The sequence below is a fragment of the Microcaecilia unicolor genome, chromosome 3, assembly GCF_901765095.1.
Source record: "Microcaecilia unicolor chromosome 3, aMicUni1.1, whole genome shotgun sequence".
NCBI lineage: Eukaryota > Metazoa > Chordata > Amphibia > Gymnophiona > Siphonopidae > Microcaecilia > Microcaecilia unicolor.
The window spans coordinates 382,684,903-382,704,656 of NC_044033.1; the positions used below are offsets into that span (position 1 = coordinate 382,684,903).

Below are 19,754 nucleotides of genomic sequence, written 5' to 3' on the forward strand. Positions count from 1 at the left end.
ACTGAAAATCTCAATTGATTTTGATCATATTTTGTTAAAAGGTCAGATCAATTTTCTGAAAATTGTTCCCCCCACACCTTATGGGTAGTAAAGTACACACATGGGTCCACTACATGTGTACTTTTACCCACAGTGTGGGAGGCATTAGGATGGGGTGGTGGAAGGTTACAACAGGCTTGTTCAAGTTCATTCCTTGAGGGCCTCAAACACGTTAGATTTTCAGGATGTCTCAACTTGCATATGCATACAATGGAGATAGTGGGCATGCAAATCTCTGTCATGCATATTCATTAGGAATATCCTGAAAATCTGGCTTGCTGCTGTCGTCAAGAACTGAATTGGACAAGCCTGGGTTAGAAAATAAATCTGTACTTTTGAATTTCCAAATGTACATGCCTTATTTTACCTGAAAAAGGTATCCATATAAAAAGCAGGTTCAGATGTGTACTTGTATATATTCCTTTCAAAATAAAAGTATGCATTTACTTTCACTTTTGTGCAAAGTCCATGGGTAAAATTTATCTATAGGCTTTGCAGATCTGTGGGCAGTTGCCTGATGACTGAAATTTTGCCTTGTGAGTCTATCATTCCTATCAGGTCTAGCATGTTGCATCTGGTAGTATAGATCAGGTGTCACTAATATCATGGTTACTTTTCTCCTACACAGGCCCTTGGAATTGAGAGTGAAGATGACTTGTATAAACTTGTAGATTTCTTCCTTAAATACAGAACTCAGCAGTTATCATCGGAGCTGGTAATATAATAAAAAGAATAATATAGACTTTGATAGAATCAAATGCTTTTTACATTTGTAGGATGAATAAAGTCAAAAAATTGTAATTAAAGAAGATATTGAAAAAATATTTGTGACTGTCTCAAGGATATTCAGCGTGTATAGAATAGGGCTTTGAAAACATGTCCTAGCAACCTCATAGTCAGTTTTCAAGATATTCATAATGAATATGCATATGTTAAGTTTGCATGTACTTGGTCTCAAATGCATGATTCTTGTGCATATTTTATTGTGAATGTTTTGAAAACCCAACTAGCTGCTTGGTCACCAGGACAAATTTGGAAAGGCCTGGCCTGGGAGAAGCTACTATAGATGCTGCATTAACACTGTCCTGCCCCACTCAGTCATATCCACAAATATCTAACCATTGAGACACTTTTTTTACCACATGGTAAATGTGGCAATGCTCAATAAGGGCAATTTTATAACATAGGTGCTAATGTTTAGAATGATACCCCAAAAAAGTGCTCTACTTAGGTCTATTTCCAACATACCTTTATCATAGCTTACTGAGTTCAAAACCACAGTATTTATCTATATAGATATTTTTTATATATAGATATTTTTGTAAATGGATCTCTCAGATCAGCGCACCTTCCCCTAATAAGGCTAAATGAGCCTAGCATATGTCTAGAAGGGGCGTAGCGCAATCTTCATCGATCCTTCCATATTTTTTTTATATATATATCTTTTTTTCTTTTTAAATCATTTATCTCTATTTTCAGTTAATGTATCCAAAAGTTTCACCAAGTTAAACAATATTTTCAGGTACTTAGCTTATCCGATTTTCTCATATCCGGTATATTTTATATATAGGAGACTACCTTGAAACAGCGTTTTATAACGCGAAACATGGATCTGTGTTGGTGTGACATCTGGTCTCCAGTCTTTGAAAATAAAAATAAGTGAATACCGGATATGAGAAAATCGGATAAGCTAAGTACCTGAAAATATTGTTTAACTTGGTGAAACTTTTGGATACATTAACTGAAAATAGAGATAAATGATTTAAAAAGAAAAAAAGATATATATATAAAAAAATATGGAAGGATCGATGAAGATTGCGCTACGCCCCTTCTAGACATATGCTAGGCTCATTTAGCCTTATTAGGGGAAGGTGCGCTGATCTGAGAGATCCATTTACAAAAATATCTATATATAAAAAATATCTATATAGCTAAATACTGTGGTTTTGAACTCAGTAAGCTATGATAAAGGTATGTTGGAAATAGACCGAAGTAGAGCACTTTTTTTGGTTATATGGTGAGCTCCCTTCAAGATAAATATATTGGTGCTTCATTGAATGTTTAGAATGATGGCATTTATGTGTGTGTGTGCACATATGTGTGTAAATGCCAAAAGGGCATACACACAGGTGAAGCATGGGCAGGATTCTTAGCTTGTAAATAATAGAATGCTATAATTTATATGTGTATCTCCAGCATGTAAATTTATCTTACATATATTCATTGCAGATTGTTTGAAAACCAAACTGGTTTGGTGTTGTCTGTTGCTGCCCAACCGCTGATATTCAGCGGCACTAAAGAGGGGGAGCACTGCTGAATATTGCCTCTGAGTGGCCCCAAAAAAGTGGGCTAATCAGGGGCAGGCCAGGGAACGGTGCTGGGGAGGAGCTGGGGCTTATGTGAGCACTGGCAATATTCAGCTGACACCTGCATCACTTAAGCGGGTAAATTTAGCACAGCTCAAAAGGTGTCCTAAATTCACCCGCTTATTTTTTGCAGGCCCCAGCTGAATATCGGGCCAGGACCTGCATAAAAAGACTTTTTCCCCTTCCTGCTCTTACTGCTATGTCAGTGGGTGGCGGTAAGGGCTCAGGCTGTAAATAGGCGCACGCTAGTTTTAATATTAGCGCAGGCCCATTATAAAATAGCCTTTTCCCCAGCTGCAGTAAAAAATGGCCCAGCGCGCACCTAAAAGATGCGCCCACACTATCGCAAGCCACTTTTTACTGTGGCTTTGTAAAAGGACCCCTACGTTTGGGCCTGTCAGACAGAAGCCTGCTTGAGACTGTGTTTATTGAAGGGAGGAAGGTTTTCTTATTTTCCTGGTCCTGTGAAATAACAGCCCTTAGGACTCAAATAAATACTTATTTTTGCATATATCCTGTTGTCCAGCTGAGTTCTTCCTCTGGCCTGCCCTCAACCCTCACTCAGGGTATCAAATTCTTGACATCACACCTCTTTGAAGCACAGCATTGAGAGCACCAAGGCACTGAGGTCACAGGTGTCCTTTAAGTGATGTGAGGACCACTAATTCCAGATTGGAATTTAAGTCTAGTCTTGAAATTCTTGCATCATGAAGTCTTAACCTTTGAGGGAGATTACTCTTAAGGATCTTACTTTAAAGACTGTATTTTTGGTGCCACTCTCTTCAGCTAGGTGCATTTCAGAGATTCAAGCCCTTTCATGCAGATTTCTGTTCTTTAAATGTACTGAGGCTGGAGTCTCTATTCATTTAGTACCTTTCTTCCTTCTGAAAGTTGTCTCACCTTTTTATTTGAATCAAGATCTTCATCTTTCTGTAAGGAAGACTATGGCTTTGACTCCTCATCCTTATACCTTTTAGATATTAAGAAAGCTATTCATATTTATCTGAATAGACCACGCTCTCTGGGCTGCTAAATTTCTATCATTCATTTTCCTAGATTTATGAGACTAATTTAGGTGCCTAGTGCTCTAAATCAGTGCTAAGCTCCTAACCTTTTTCCTCTGTCCAAAATACATCCCTGTAACCTCCCACTATTTAGGCTCCTTAATTTAGGAGTTTATTGAACTTTTTAACAAAAACCTAGGAACTCCATCCTGGTAAATATTCAAAGGGGCCAATCTCTCAATGTTAAGGGTATAAACCCTTTGAATATTGGCCTCTGCATATTTCCTATTTCTGTACTTGGTAGAATGGGGGAGGGGGGCACTTGTACATGTGATAATGCACAAGTACGAGTGCTATTTACTCCTCTCTCTAGAATAAGACCATAAGAATGCATCTTTAATTCACCTTAGAGTGCTTGCGTTCTGAAAGGCCATACTTATAGAGGGGCATAATTGAACGAAAACGTCTATCTCCATGGGCGTTTATCTCCGAGAATGGGTCCGTGAAGGGGCGGACCGAACCGTATTTTCGAAAAAAAATAGACGTCCATGTTTTATTCGACAATTTGTGAGCTGGGCGTTTTTGTTTTTCAGTGATAATGGAAAATGAAAGCGCCCAGCTCAAAAACGAATAAATCCAAGGCATTTGTTCGTGGGAGGGGCCAGGAGTCGTAGTGCACTGGTCCCCCTCACATGCCAGGACACCAACCGGGCACCCTAGGGGGCACTTTTACAAAAACAAAAAAAAAAGGTAAAAGAGCTCCCAGGTGCATAGCACCCTTCCCTTGTGTGTTGAGCCCCCCAAATCCCCCTCAAAACCCACTGCCCACAAGTCTACACCATTACTATAGCCCTAAGGGGTGAAGGGGGGCACCTGCATGTGGGTACAGTGGGTTTGGGGGGGTTGGACGACTACGCATTAAGCAGCACAATTGTAACAGGTGGGGGGGGGGGATGGGCCTGGGTCCACCTGCCTGAAGTCCACTGCACCCCCTAACAACTGCTCCAGGGACCTGCATACTGCTGCCAGGGAGGTGGGTATGACATTTGAGGGTGAAAATAAAAAGTTGTGAAACATCATTTATTTTTTGTGGTGGGAGGGGGTTAGTGACCACTGGGGGAGTCAGGGGAGGTCATCCCCGATTCCCTCTGGTGGTAATCTGGTCATTTAGGGCACTTTTTGGGGCCTTATTCGTGAAAAAACAGGGTCCAGGAAAAGTGCCCTAAATTCTAGCTACAAACGCATACTTTTTTTCCATTATTGGCGAAAGGCGCCCATCTCTGTTCGGGTGATAACCACGCCCCAGTCCCGCCTTCACCACGCCTCCGACACGCTCCCGTCAACTTTGTACACTTCCGCGATGGAGTGCAGTTGAAAACGTCCAAGTTCGGCTTTCGATTATACCACGTTATTCGTTTTTGGTAGATAAACGCCTATCTCCCGATTTAGGTCGCAATATAGGCATTTTTGTCTTTCGATTATAAGCTGGATAGTCACCTTGAGGAGGACAATTTTTAACCAGGGTATCTTAGTCAGGTCACTGCTTTAGTTACTAGGCTAAATTTTTTTGAAATTTGTTTTTCACAAGGAAGTAGAAGCATAATTATATTAAGTTGCCTTTAATTTTCTTCAGGAAAAAGATGATGAAATTGATGAAACAGAACTTCCTGAAGAACCAGAAGAAACATGTACCCAGTTGCACAAATTAATCTCAAGTGAGCTTATTCACCCCAATGATGTCCTCCGTGCTCTTCGAGCCTTTGTCTTTGAATACAAGAAGCCAAGGTTTGCTTGCAATTTGATTGTTAGACTGGAATGAGTACACTGATAGTTGTTTTAATGAGATTGGACTGTGCAGAGTAGTGTGAAAAGAGCATGTTAAGTAAATATCTGTTAAGAATGGCCTAATGTTGATAGCCCCTGGTTCAAGTTCCAGGGCTGAATATCCAGATAAGGCAGTCGGCATGGGAACCTATCCTAATAGTGGTAATATTAGGTCTGCTGTCCAGATACCTTTTACTGATAACTTAGGACAGATAGAAGGCTGGTGTCCCGAGTACCACACAAGGACAACTACTGAAAATCTGTAAACAGCTCTATAAAGGCATCCATTGAGTATTGCATCCAGTATGTCATTACTATAAGATAGTATTAGGTTTACCAACTAACTCTGTTTTTCAGGACTGCCTATTTCTCGGTGTTACTTTTTACACGTATGCATTATATTTCTACTTTTCCTAAGAAAAGTACTCCAGGAATGTAGTGGGGTAAAACCAGGGCTGGATCAGCCTACCCTGAGAGGAGCCAGTTGGTAATGCTACACATAAAGGAAGCATAGCTGTCAATTGACAAATGACTAAGGTTTTCAAGGACCAGATATCAGAATTCAGTTTTTGTGTAATTTTTTTTTAAAGCATATTCAACTGTATCTCTGTGTTAGTTACCAGCAGTAGTGGACCTATAATTCCTGTTTGTATCACAAAAATGCAAGCTTTGTGATACTTTGAGGTTTCTGCATTTTCCAGTAATGCCGTACACATTTGCATTCATTAACATTCTAGTAAAATTTCTTTATAAAACTTAGAGTGCTTTTATAATATGATCTAATGTATGGATATTTTACTTGAAATGATTTCTCCAGAAGAAAAAAAAACAACAACTTCTGATTGCTTTATTTATGACCTATTAGAGAAAAACATTTACAGTCAAAACTTGCATTGTTAGAAGAGCGAGACAGCAGTGAAGATGCTGCATATTGGGATGCCATGACGAAAGTTATTCCCAAGTCAAAGTTAAAGCTTTGGGATGCCATGGAAGGAGCACTGGCGAAATACTAGTAAGTACACATATGACTGTGCTGTATTATATCTTTCATTGCTTTTATACCACTTACTGATATAATTTTCAGTCAACTTGATTATATCATAGTGTCATTCACCACTGCTTATTTGAATTTAGCTAATACCTTTTCATTGTCAGTATGTGCCTGAGGCAGTGGAGGGTGGAGTTATTTGCCCAAGGTCACCATGGCTATACCACTTACAGCTATGATATCTCTTACTATTATAATACTGTTTCTCCATGGACAAGCAGGATGTGCCAGCCACACAATGGTGACATCTTTTCCTATACGAGCACGCAACTTTGGAACGCGCTGCCACGTAACCTGAAAACGGTCTATGAATTGACCAATTTCCGCAAACTATTGAAAACCTATCTTTTCGACAAGATATATCACAAAGATCAGCATGTGTAACTGTATAATTCAACATGTGTAACTGTATAGTCTTAAAACTTCTAGACTGTCTTATAATGTGTTATAATGTCTTTCTGCTCTAACGCCCTCATCTATCTTACTACCATGTAACACAAAACCCTCTGTAAACCAAATGTATACTCAATGCTACTTCCAGTATCCATGACGAAATGTAAGCCACATTGAGCCTGCAAAAAGGTGGGATAATGTGGGATACAAATGCCATAAAATAAATAAATCATCTGGCAATGTCATGTATGGATTAGCTCTCCCAGAGCCCAGAGAAGCCTTCATTGTCAATCTTTTACCTCTCAAGCCAGCTTCATTACCTTCTCAGGTGTTCTGTCCACCTGGATGATAAGGAAGGATCACCCAGCTCTCCATCATTTTACCACACAACTAAAAAAAATCCCCAAAAAACATAGGCTCAAAAAAAAGCCCATGAGTTCAAGCTCATACAGTGCTATGACTTTTGTATTCAAAAAAGCCCAAAACTCCTTAATGTTTCTTAGTAGAGCCCAACTTTCCATGATCTTCCAGGACATAGATAATTATGAAAAAAACTAAGAAGGGAATTCATCAAGTGGCATTAGGGCTTTAAGTCGTGTTTTGGCACTTAATGTGACTGAAATAGCCTTAACACCACTTTTTTAAAAATACCACGGTGATATTTAAATCGCGCGGGGGGGGGGGGGGGGGGTTAGTGAATAATGAGATGCAAAATATGCGAATGCATGTTTTGCATCTCATTACTATGCAAATACCCTAACGCAGCTTGCGATGATACACCGCAAGTTGCGTTACAGTCTACAAAGCATGATAAATTAACCCCAGCTTTTTGCTGGGATTAGTTTACCATCCAGGAGCATTGAGCCACAAATCTGTGGCCTGATGCTCCTGGCCTGTAGCTCTAGATACCCACCCCGACTTAACCCCCCCCCCCCAACATAAGGTCCCCCAAGGCCCATCCTCCCATAGTGGCCACCTTACTAGTCATTGGTGGTCCTGCGGGGGGGGGGGGGGGTCTGGGGAGTTCTGAGGGGGGTCCAGGGAGTCTGGAGGGGGGGTCTGGGGAGTCTAGGGGGGGTTGTTTGAGGGTGGTCTGGGAGCACTTCATGCAGGAGTGATGCCTAGTCGCTCCTGCCCACTCTGGGTGCTATCCTACAAATGGTGCCCCGTAATCGTGTGACTATTGCTAGGAGTGCCATTTGGAGAATGGCACCCAGAGTGGACAGGATCGAGTGGGCATCACTGCTGCCTCAAGAACCCCCAGATCACTGCCCCCCCCCCCGGATTACCAGACTCCCCAGACCACAGATGACCGGTAATGTGAGTGGACCTTGATGAATTCCCCCCTTAATACGCTCTCATTTCAAGACATTTGAGACTTTGTCCTGCACAGCTGGAGTGGTCATAATTGCAAGATTTATTTATTTGGGTTTTGCTCACTCCTTTGCATCAGGTCTCCCTAAAAATATTCATTAGCAGTTTGGAGCAAAAAACCTGTTTTGCAGTGTGAGGAGTACAGTATCAGTCTGACCATTAGGGGTCAGTGTAGGACAAAGGTGTGTAAATAATGACACTAGATCTATGGAAACAAAATACGTCTAATGATGGGCTCAGAGTTTAGAAGTCCCACTTATTATGCACTGATAAACTACAAAGACCACATGTAACTATAGAAAGGGTTTATTGAGAAAGATAAAATATACAACAGAAGTGTAAGCAGAGGCAAAATCTGAATTTAAAAGTTCCTAATACAAATAAGTAGAATGATAAAATAAAAGATCAACAGATGGAATAACGCACACTCCCTGTTATAAAAGTTGCCTAAAACTCAGAGTGGTTGCAGACTTTAGAATAAAACAAAGGCATACAAGCTCAGTCTGTTAATTTCAGGTTGCCTCTGTAGGCAGCTGGCAGGAATCTTCTCTGTTGATGATCTTGGTCCTTCCAGTGATGATATTTTTGGTGTTCCGATGAGTGCTGACTTTTGCAGGTGCATTTTTAATACAGAATATGGTGTGGTAGCTGTGTTAGTCCACTTTTAAAAGTCATAAGTAGAAATAAAAGAAAACAAAGGAAAGAAAATAAGATACCTTTTTATTGGGCTAACATAATACATTTTTTGATTAGCTTTTGAAGGCTTTCGAAGGGGCGCATTCACATGTAGGGCTCTGTGAGTCAAGGTGAGAATTTTGTACTATATTCTAATATTTATAGGAAGCCATTGGTGGCGGATAAAAAGAAGAGTGGCATGTTCAAATCAGCCAGCATGGCAAAGAAGTCTTATTGTAGTGCTTTCAACCATCTGAAGATGTTTAAGAAGGGAGAGATTTAGACCTGAATATATTGTATTGCATTAGTTGAATCTAGATGAAATGTTGGAATAATGTGTTGTTGTTTCTACAGATAGGTGGTGCAGCTGTGGAAATCATGCCTGTCTTTTCCAGGTAGGCTAGGGCTATAACTGCATTATCTTGAATATTTTCTTGACTGATGGAGAAATTGAAGGAAAAACATATAGCAAATCTATACCCTAGTGAGTCTGAAAGGCATCTCCCAATAGTCTTTAAGTGCTGGGTCTGCTGGAGCAAAATTATACAAATTTGATTTTGAGTTTGGATGCAAAAAGATCCATGAGAGAAGTTCTCCCCAAAATGAAGATAATGTGGAGAATATTCTCATCTAGAGACCATTTGTGTCGGTCTAGCAAACAACTGAGCTTGCCTTTAATAACATTATACACCCTTGCAATATAGGTGGTTTGAAGGAAAATTATTTTGGATATTGGCCACCTCTATATATTTATCCCCTTTCTGCAAAAGGTGTATGAACCTGTAACCCCTTGCTTATTTATATAGTATACATAGGAGTAGCTTCTCTCCTCTTCAATCAGTCCAAAACTCTGCTGCGCGACTCATTTTCTGCCAAAGTCACTATGCACACATTAGCCCCCTCCTTAAGTCACTTCACTGGCTCCCTATCCATTTCCGTATTCAGTTTAAGCTTCTCTTATTGACCTATAAGTGTATTCACTCTGCTGCTCCCCAGTACCTCTCCACTCTTGTCTCTCCCTACGCCCCCCCCCCCCTCGGGTACTCCATTCTGTAGATAAATCTCTCTTATCCACCCCCTTCTCCTCTACTGCTAATTCTAGACTCCGTTCCTTTTGTCTTGCTGCACCTCACGCCTGGAGTAGACTTCCAGAGCCTGTGCGTCTAGCGCCGTCTTTGGCCGTCTTCAAGTCCAAACTTAAAGCCCACCTCTTTACCACTGCTTTTGACTCCTAACCTCTACTCACTTGCCCTGTCCTTTATCCTCACGTATTTATTCCCTTTCCCTTAACTGTTCTGTCTGTTTTCCTGTCTTATCTAGATTTTAAGCTGTTTGAGCAGGGACTGTCGTTTTGTGTATGGTGTACAGCGCTGCATATGCCTTGTAGCGCTTTAGAAATATTAAATAGTAGTAGTAATAGAGAAGCAGCTTGTAAACCATGGAAGCTATGGTTCAAATTTCACTCTTAGTGACCTTGTGCAAGTCACCCTCTAATGCCTTAGAGGTACAATTTAAGATTCTGAGCCCATTTGGGCAGCGAAATAACTCATATACATGAAACTAACTTGCCTTAAACTCAGATTTGGAACAGGTGAGTGATAAACTGTAAATCCAAAAATTATCCCCAAAAGTACCAACTTTCCCTCTAGAACAGACTGGACAGCTTTCAGAGTGCTAGAACATTTATTTGGAGTGCTTGTTCCTTATCCATTTACCTTGAGTGTGAAGGTTGCTTGTGTGGGCAACTAAACCCAGTCTGGATGCCCTTGTGGTTGACAATATTTCATGCTGGGGCTGACTAAATAGCTGCCCATTGAATAGATCATCATACAGCCCCACTTTAGAAAAGTTGCTGAGTTACATTGCATTATATTGGGGGCTTATTATCCACATATACCAAGGTTCAATGTGGGATACAAAAAGAGAAACCACAGCATACTTCAGAAAATACATTAAATAGGACAACACGTCAGAATACGACTAGATTTGCGCATGCAACTTAAGTCGTGCTATATAGAATCCGGGGGTAAATGCTGAAGGTATTAGGATTCTAAACATCCCTTCTAATCTTCTTATTGTGCAGGAATTGCACAAATTAAAGCTTTAAATTGGAGTCTGACAAAGGATGCAGATTGAACTTTCTTCCCCTTTCAGACAGCTAAGGTTTGGAATTCTCTTTCGAGACAGATAAGAGAATTGCTTTCCTATTTACTTTTTTGGAGATCACTTGTTTTCAATTTAATATCTTATGTTTAGTTTTAACAATTTTTACATAATTGGATTTGTTATATAGTTCCCCCTATTGTTGGGTTATCTCTTTTTGTAAACCGCTTAGAGTCTTATTTTGAGGAGCTAGCAGTATGTAAGACTGTAAATGGAATGGAATTCCAAACAATGTTGTAACCCAGGTACACTGTCATCCTTGTTTGCTGATAGAGGGAAACGCACTGTGATACTGACTTCATAAGTAAAGGCTCTCACCCCACTGTTCTTCAGTGCAACAGCCAGTGATTACATTAAAACATTAAAAACTAGTGGGGACAAAGGTGATCCCTGTGGCACTCCACACAACACTTTCCATGAATTTGACATAACTCCTTTCATCTTCACACAATAAAAACCATGAAAGCAACTAAAGACTGAGGAGCATATCCCAAGGCAGTCTAGTATCTATACTAACAGGGTGTGAACAACAAAATTGGAAGCACTTTATAGGTCGGATGATCAAAGAATTTTGACCTATTTTAAGCATGTCATTCCCAAGTGCTATCAAAGGATGCACCACTGTTTCGGTACTGAATCCTCTACGAAAACCTACCTGAGAATCGTGGAGAATTCCAAATTTATCTAGATAATTATTCAGTTGTTCTGCTACCCATCCTTCCATAACTTTGACCAAAAGGGGGAATAGACCCAACAAGTCTATTATTTGTCACATCCTGAATATCACCTTCCTTATTTTTCATAATCGGAGTTAAAACTATTTCCCCAGCCAACACAGGAAGCCTTCCAGAATTAAAGTGGGTATTTAAACAATCAGTAAGAGCAGCCAAGAAACCTTAGGGGCTCTTCTCATCAAATAGACTGGACCTCAAAGAAGTTGGTCTGTCTGCACTTGCCCCATTTTTGCATGGAGACCTTCCCATTCATAATTGCAGTAGTCAGGAAAGTTGTTCCTCATATCCTTGGACATATATCTGAGGCATATACAGGTATATGTATATTCTGGCGAGGAATCAACCCAAAAGGCTCATTCATTTCTGCATGCTTCGCAAACATTTTCAGTTGAGGACTCTCTCCTTTAGATTAGCCACGTCACCGAGAACCTTTTCCAATGTTATGGCTGTAGTGGTGGTGGTGAAGGTGGCCTACCTTCACAGAGAAGGCATACAGGTTCATCCTTACTTGGACAACTGGCTGAGTCAGTTGAAGATGGAAGAGGGTGCCAGGACAGTATCTCACAGAATGTCTCATGTACTGGAGGGTCTAGGTTGGGTGGTGAACTACGTCGAACACTAGACTATTATAAAGAACAAAATTGCAGAGTATATACATAAGCATGGATTAATGAGACAAAGCCAACATGGATTTAGTGAAGGGAAATCTTGCCTCACCAATCTACTACATTTCTTTGAAGGGGAGAACAAACATGTGGATAAAGGTGAGCCGGTCGATATTGTGTATCTGGATTTCCAAAAGGCATTTGACAAAGTACCTCATGAAAGACTCTGGAGGAAATTGGAAAGTCATGGGCTAGGAAGTAGTGTTCTGTTGTGGATTAAAAATTGGTTAAAAGATAGAAAACAGAGAGTAGAGTTAAATGGTCTATATTCTCATTGGAGAAGGGTAGATAGTGGGGTTCCATAGGCGGTCTGTACTGGGACCACTGCTTTTTAACATATTTATAAATGATGTAGATATGGGAATAACTAATGAAGCAATTAAATTTGCTGATGACACAAAGTTATTCAAAGTTGTTAAATCGCAAGAAGATTCTGAAAAATTGCGAGAGGACCTTACGAGACTGGGAGATTGGGCATCTAAATGGCAGATGACGTTTAATGTGAGCAAATACAAAGTGATGCATGTGGGAAAGAGGAACCTGAACTTTAGCTACGTGATGCAAGGTTACACATTAGGAGTCACCGACCAGGAAAAGGTTTTAGGTGTCATTGTTGAGCAATCTGACGAAGAAGGGCAACCTTCGAAAGCTAATCAAGAAATGTATTAAGTTATGTCCAATAAAAAAGGTATCATCTTATTTTCTTTTCCATGTTTTATTTTGTTTGATTTCTATTGATTACCTTTAAAAGTGGACTAACATGGCTTCCACACCTCTCTACTTGATGACATGTTGAAACCCTCTGCTCAGTGTGCAGCAACAGCTAAGGAAGCAAATAGAATGTTAGGTATTATTAAAAAAGGAATGGAAAACAAAAATGAGGATGCTATAATGCCCTTGTATCGCTCTATGGTGCAACTGCACCTCGAATACTTATGTAACTCTGGTCACCGCAATCTCAAAAAAGATATAGTGGAATTAGAAAAGGTACAGAGAAGGGTGACGAAAATGATACTGTAAAAGGGATGGGATGACTTCCCTATGAGGAAAGGCTAAAGCGACTAGGGCTGTGTAGCTTGGAAAAAAGGCAACTTTCCCCAGATTCTGTCAACTGGAGTATCAAGTCTTTCTTTATCACTTCCATCAAATAACCAATTATTTGAAACTATATGAGCTCCAATTTTTCCACATTTTCTCTAAAATATACTTCCAGATCTGAGGCTATAATTTGTACTTTGGCAATTGTTGAGTTGGCTGATCCCACTAAGATGATAGCATCCAATGAAGAGAATCTATATTGGGACATGTGAATGGGATAAAGCGACTTGTAGAAGCCATTTGAACTACAACCCACATTGTAGCATGAGCAGAATCTTAATGGCCTGTTCCTGTACTGATGCATAAGGTTTTCCCTCTTTGCTCTGATTGGACACTTATACCCTCCCTACCTTTAACCCCTTTGTGCTTAAAACACATGATCCTCATTCGACCACTACACTATTTTGTATTTGTATATCTACCGGACTGGCGACCGCCTTATGGTACTATGTAAGCCACATTGAGCCTGCAAATAGGTGGGAAAATGTGGGGTACAAATGTGATAAATAAATAAATATGTGGGCTGTTGACTTCTGGGTATTCAACAGCCTCTGATAACCACCCTTCATCCTAGGATATCAGGCAGTTTACAAAGTCAAAAGGTATAAACATAGAAAGATTCTAGGTGGCTTGTATTATTGATTTCTGATAGCTGATTAGGAAACCCAGATATTTCAAAAAATTAATTGCTCTGTTGGCAACTATCCCAGCTGTGGTGAAAATTCATTTCTCCAAGGAAAAGCAGGCCAATAATTCTCACAATTGGGTAACATGATCCTGCATTTTCCGGTCCGGAGCTTGTAACGAGCTAAAAAACAGAGCTTTGTAGAGTGCGAACGCCGCTCCACCGTTCATGCGTGAGTGGCTTCTCGCCCGCTGCGAGAGCATGGTTACCTCAGTTGTTTTTCTACCATGGTGAAGAGAAGCTGCTTCTGTGGTGTCTCTTCATTCCCGGTTCAGAAAGAGCTTTTTTTTGTGCCTCTAGCTGTGACTTTCGCTCTTTTTTTGGTGTGCCCGTGCTTGGGTGTCCATTTGTTTCTCCCCGTAGCGTTTTAGTTTTCTTTTTTTTCCAAGTTTTAAGTTTTTTATTTTTCCTTGTCTTTAGGCTTTTTATAGGCCTTGGCCAGCCGGATTTTGCCTTTGCCTTTTCCTGGTGCCTTGTCCTGTTTTCAGGCACCATTGCGTCATTTGATTTGGCTGCGGAAGTTTTCCCGTCCATGTCCACTAAAGTTCCCAGTGGCTTCAAGCACTGTACCTGGTGCAATCGGACCATCTCTGGCAAAGACACCCATTCCTGGTGTCGTCAGTGTTTAGAGTCCGACCATAGCTCTGCTAATTGTGTCCTCTGTCTTTGGATGAAGAAGAGGACCCAGGTGTCCAGAGAAGCTCAACGAGAGAAAAGTTTTGGATCCAGGTCCAATTCCTCGATGTCGACATCAAAGTTGGCGGCATCGATGGGGGCTGTACCAGCATTGGGAGTACCAGAATTGGGAGTATTGGTCTGTATAGCTGCTATAAGATCCATGGACACTGGGGGCAGTGGTGCATTGATTGGGTCTTGATGGGAACAGTGGTGCATCAAGTGGGTCTTGACACTGACTTTTGGACAGGGCCCCCGGGACCGTCCAGCGTTGTACTCAACCCTGAGGTGATATGAGGCTTCATTGTCGGCACAAAGAAACCTTGATGCTGAGCTTTGAATGAAGGCCAAGAAGCATCAGCATCGGTCTTGCTCAATGCATGGTGCAGGGAGCTCTGGGATGTCAAGAGATTTCGCACCCAAGAAGTGTCGGCACTGGGAGGATCATTCCCCCTCTATCCAGGAGGTGCAGACGCATCTGTCTCCTAGCAGCAAGGACCCACATCCCATCTCAGCCCCATCAGTTCTGCAGCCTGTCCCAGAACCGGCACCCCAGCCTTTCCCTGTGTTGGCCCTCGATTAGTGTATCTGGGTCTTTCTTCCTGAGCTGCTGGATGGCCTCTTGCAACGATGTGCATTGGCATCGGGGTTGCTTGTGCCTACCCTGCCTCCCATTGTGGCCTCGCTTGGTCCTCAGCCTGCGGTGTGGCTCCAACGCCTGTCTCGCATGCGGCTCAGGTGTCGACTGCCACCCAAGTCAGTACCCCCTCGATGTTGGTAGAGGAAGCTTCGCCGGCGTCAAGGCAGGAACTGACTCCTTGACGCCCCTCTTGAAGGCATGGTTCCTCTAAGTCGAGGCAGGCTCGGTCTCAGCCCTTCCATGAGGAGTTGCTGTCTGACTCCTATGAGTAACTTGTTTTCAGAGGATGAGTACTATGACATCCCCTCTGAACCTTCCTCTCCACTTGAAAGAGACTTTCATTTCCCTCTTTTGTGAAGGAAATGGCTGAGGCCATTCCATTTCAATTGGAAGTGGAGGACTAGCATAGGGCCAAGTTGCTTGAGGTCCTGGACTACGAGTCTGCTCCTAGGGAGGCTGTGACTGTCCCTCTCCATGAGGTACTCCAGGAAGTCCTCGTTTGGAATTGGGAATCCCCTTTATCAGTCCCTGACCTGCCCAAGAAAATTGACAAGATAAACCAGATCCACAGCACACCTGGATTTGATAAGCCCCAGTCGCCTCATCATTCCATGGTGGTGGGATCCACCCTCAGAAGAGCCAGGAGTTCTAGAGACTATACTTTGGCACCCCTAGGCAGAGAAGCTAGGACCTTTGACTCTTGGGAGGAAGATGCCACAGGCCTCAATGCTCATGGCCCGTATACAATCTTACCAGCTCTTTATGAATGTGTACTTGCAGAACTCGGTGCACAAGACTTGGCTGACTCTCTCTCACTGGAGCAGGCCGAGTCAGTGTGCCAGCTGGCCAAGCTGCAGAAGGTAAGTTCTTGGCCAGGGGTGCCTACGACACTTTTGACGTGGCATCCAGGATCTCTGCCTAGAGTATAGTAATATGCAGACTCTCATGGCTGCGTGTTTCTGACTTAGAACCTTCGGTTCAACAGAGGTTGGCGGATGCCCCATGCTGGGGGGATTACCTTTTTAGAGAAAAGGTTGAGGAGGTCACTGACCAAGAAACACACTGCTACCATCTCTTCTCTCTCCCACTGGATGCCTTCTGCATCTGCCTCTTCATCTAGGAGGTCTTTTGGCAAGTTGAGGAAGGGTGCCTACTACTCCCAGAGACGTAGATATGCCACCTCCTCTCGCCAGCCTGCTCAGGCTCAGCCCCAGTATGCTTGTTCTCATCAACAGCATGCACCTAAGGCTCCTGCTGCTCCCCAGTCAAAGCAAACGATGAGCTTAACCGCTGTCAAAATGTCTGTATTGGATGACTTGCCGGTTAGGGGGGAGACTGAAATGTTTCCATAAAATGTGGCCCCTTATAACCTCCGACTGGTGAGTTCTCCAAATAGTCTGGCTCGGATATGCCCTAAATTGGCATCTAAAGCCTTCAAATTGTCCAATGAGAGCTCATTACTTCAGCTCTCAGCTTGAGCAGGTGCTTGTAGAGGAAATCTCAGCCTTTCTGAAGGCCCAAGGGAGGAAGGGCGGGGATTTTATTTCAGGTACTTCCTTGTGCAAAAAAAGACAGGGGGATGTATCCCATCCTAGATTTAAGGATCTTGAACAAATTCCTGGTCAAAGAAAATTTCTGGGCACCCTTCTACCCATGATTAGGAAAATGATAGGCTATTCTCTCTGGACAAAGGAAGTATCTACGATTTTGGCTGGGAGTACATCACTGCAAGTACCGTGTGTTGCCTTTTGGCCTCGCGTCAGCTTCCATGGTATTTACCAGATGTCTAGTGGTAGTTTCAGTGAGACTACACAGACTAGGAGTTCATGTTTTTCCTTATCTTGAAGATTGTCTGGTGAAGAGCATGTCGGAGGACAGTGTTTGGGAGTCCATGTGGAGGACTATTCTGGTGCTAGAGCTACTAGGGTTAATTTAAAACTACCCCAAGTCCCATCATAGCCCTGCTCAGCAACTGGAATTCATTGAAGTCCTGCTCGATACACAGAAGTTTCGAGCCTTTCTCCCGGAGCCGAGAGCAGACACTCTGGTCACACTGGCTTCTCGGTTCGAGCCTTGCAGCAGGTCATGGCTTGGTTGATGTTAAGGTTGTTGGACCACATGGCATCTATAGTATATGTAACACCCATGACATGCCTTCACATGAGGTCAGCCCAGTGAACTTTTCAGTGGTGTCAAGCCACAGGAGGTCTGGATGATGTCATCCTAGTGTCCCTAGAGCTTGTTCACTCTTTTCTGTAGTGGACCATTCGAACCAACTTGACTCTGGGACTTCCATTCCAATTTTCTCAGCCTTAAAAGTGCTGACAACGAATGCATCTCTTCTGGGTTGGGGAGCTCATTTGGATGGGCTTCACACTCAAGGAGCTTGGTCCGCCCAGGAATCAGATCTTCAGATCAATCTTCTGGAGCGCTGGGCAATCTGGAATGCTTTAAAGGCTTTCAGAGATTGGCTGTCTCATCAAATTGTGCTCATTCAAACAGACAATCAGGTTGCCATGTATTAAACCATCAAGCAGGGGGGCAGAGAAGTTGATATACACAGACCAGGAGCTGGACCTTGGGGTGATTAGGAATCCCAAGGTTACACAAAATGTGACTGGCCAAATCCAGAAGGATGCTAGGCTGCATAGAGAGAGGCATATCCAGCACAGAAGAAAGGAGGTGTTAATGCCTCTATGTAGGTTGTTGGTGAGTCCCCACTTGAAGTATTGTATTCAGTTTTGGAGGTTGTAGCTTGCTAAGGACATAAAAAGATTTGAAGTGGTTCAGAGGAAGGCAACAAAAATGGTATTGGGTTTGCACCAAAAGATGAATGAGAAGAGATTAATATACGAACATCATTTTCAGAGACAAGGTAGTTCTGGAACTAGGAGACATGAATTGAGGTTACAGGGTACTAGACAACAGTAACATCAGAAAATAAGCTGCATGGAATAGCAGTGGTAGCTTGGGCAGACAGGATGGACCAAATTGTCTTCTGCTGTCATTTACTATGTAAAATTGCTGCTCCTACTGAATGTGCCAGGAAATGGCCCCGAAGAGGTCTCTATACCACCAGGGCAGTACAGTGAGGTAAGGGGAGGGGAGGATAGGACACCCATAGGGAGTGTGATGGGGGCAGGGTGGGGGTGTTAAGGGGTGGGTGGTATGTGACAGGGGGCAGGGTGGGGGTGTAGTGGGGCGGAGCATGGTTGTGATGGGGTGGGGCATGTGTCCTCTTTTTTGGGGGAGCAAATATGGTAACCCTAACACTAGTCTTTCTTTTAAAGCGGTAGTGGCCTATATATTGTTCATCAGTCATGTCCAGAAAGTTCACCCTGGTCTTTACACCTGGGACCTGACCTCGGCCTCTCCTCTGTAGCCTCTGCCCCTCTCGTACCATCAGCCATTCCATGCAGAGTTCAGCCATCACTCTCAGCAGCAAACACAGACACACACTCAATGGAAAATGAACACATACAGGGAGACACCCAAGACAGACACAGATGACTGCAGCTCCACAAGCACCCACTCACACCGACACCCACTCACTGAATGCAACACCAACACATACAGGGACACACCCAATACAGAATAAAACACACAAGTTGCTGCAGTTGCACATGCACCACACGTATGTTATATAGGGTGGGGAGGGGGAAAGGAAAAGCTGGCTATTGGGAAGGGACAAATAAACAGAGGTGGAGGTGGGGTAGGTGAGAAAAGAGTGGGCAGGAGCAGGAAGGACAATAATCTAAGGAGATAAGTATAAGGTGGGGTCAGAACACACATCAGAATCTTAAAATCAACAATCACCAGAAAACGCAAACTCGCTCTCTCAGTCACAAGGACAAACTTTGTCACACATAAGTACATAAGTGTTGACATACTGAAGGTCCGTCAAACCCAGTATCCTGTTTCCAGCAGTGGCCAATCCAGGTTCTATGTTTTCAATGTACTGATTGAATCTTAGTTTGTGATTTTTAAATTATTATATTTCCAGGGTTCTGTTCTACTTCTTTAGATTGTGTACAGCAGAGAACTCTTTGGGGGATATTGCGATATAGAAGCATAAAATGTAATGTGATGTAATTGTTACTGCTGTGGACATGGTCTTTCCTAATGCAGCCTGTTCATATATAAACCATAGCAAGGCTTCCATCAGTGACGTACTTTACAAAACATCAACTGTCAAGAACTGGTAAAGAAGTAGAAATTCATTGCTATAAGACAAATGTATGTCTTGGATTTTGTTTTCAAGCAACGTTCTGACTGAGAGGTCAAAGCTCCTGAAAGATACAGCCAGTCTGAGGCAGCAAAACACAGAGCTGCGGTTGTTATTGCATCAATACCTGAACTCCAAGGTATGTA

General features: G+C 42.5%; 1 protein-coding gene across 2 annotated transcripts in view; it reads left to right on the plus strand.

Annotated features, from left to right (window-relative positions):
• The window catches only part of DRC1 (dynein regulatory complex subunit 1), a 232,807-nt gene that overhangs the window by 208,360 nt on the left and 4,693 nt on the right, over positions 1 to 19,754 (plus strand). The window contains exons 13-17 of one of the 2 annotated variants that reach the window (XM_030198651.1): positions 668 to 754; positions 5,043 to 5,194; positions 6,099 to 6,245; positions 9,078 to 9,118; positions 19,645 to 19,724. In XM_030198651.1, the coding sequence (XP_030054511.1) occupies positions 668 to 754; positions 5,043 to 5,194; positions 6,099 to 6,245; position 9,078 (387 nt within the window). In that variant the 3' untranslated portion in view covers positions 9,079 to 9,118; positions 19,645 to 19,724. Of the gene's footprint in view, positions 1 to 667; positions 755 to 5,042; positions 5,195 to 6,098; positions 6,246 to 9,077; positions 9,119 to 19,644; positions 19,748 to 19,754 lie in introns of those variants that run through there. The other variant, XM_030198650.1, reaches the window with a different exon arrangement.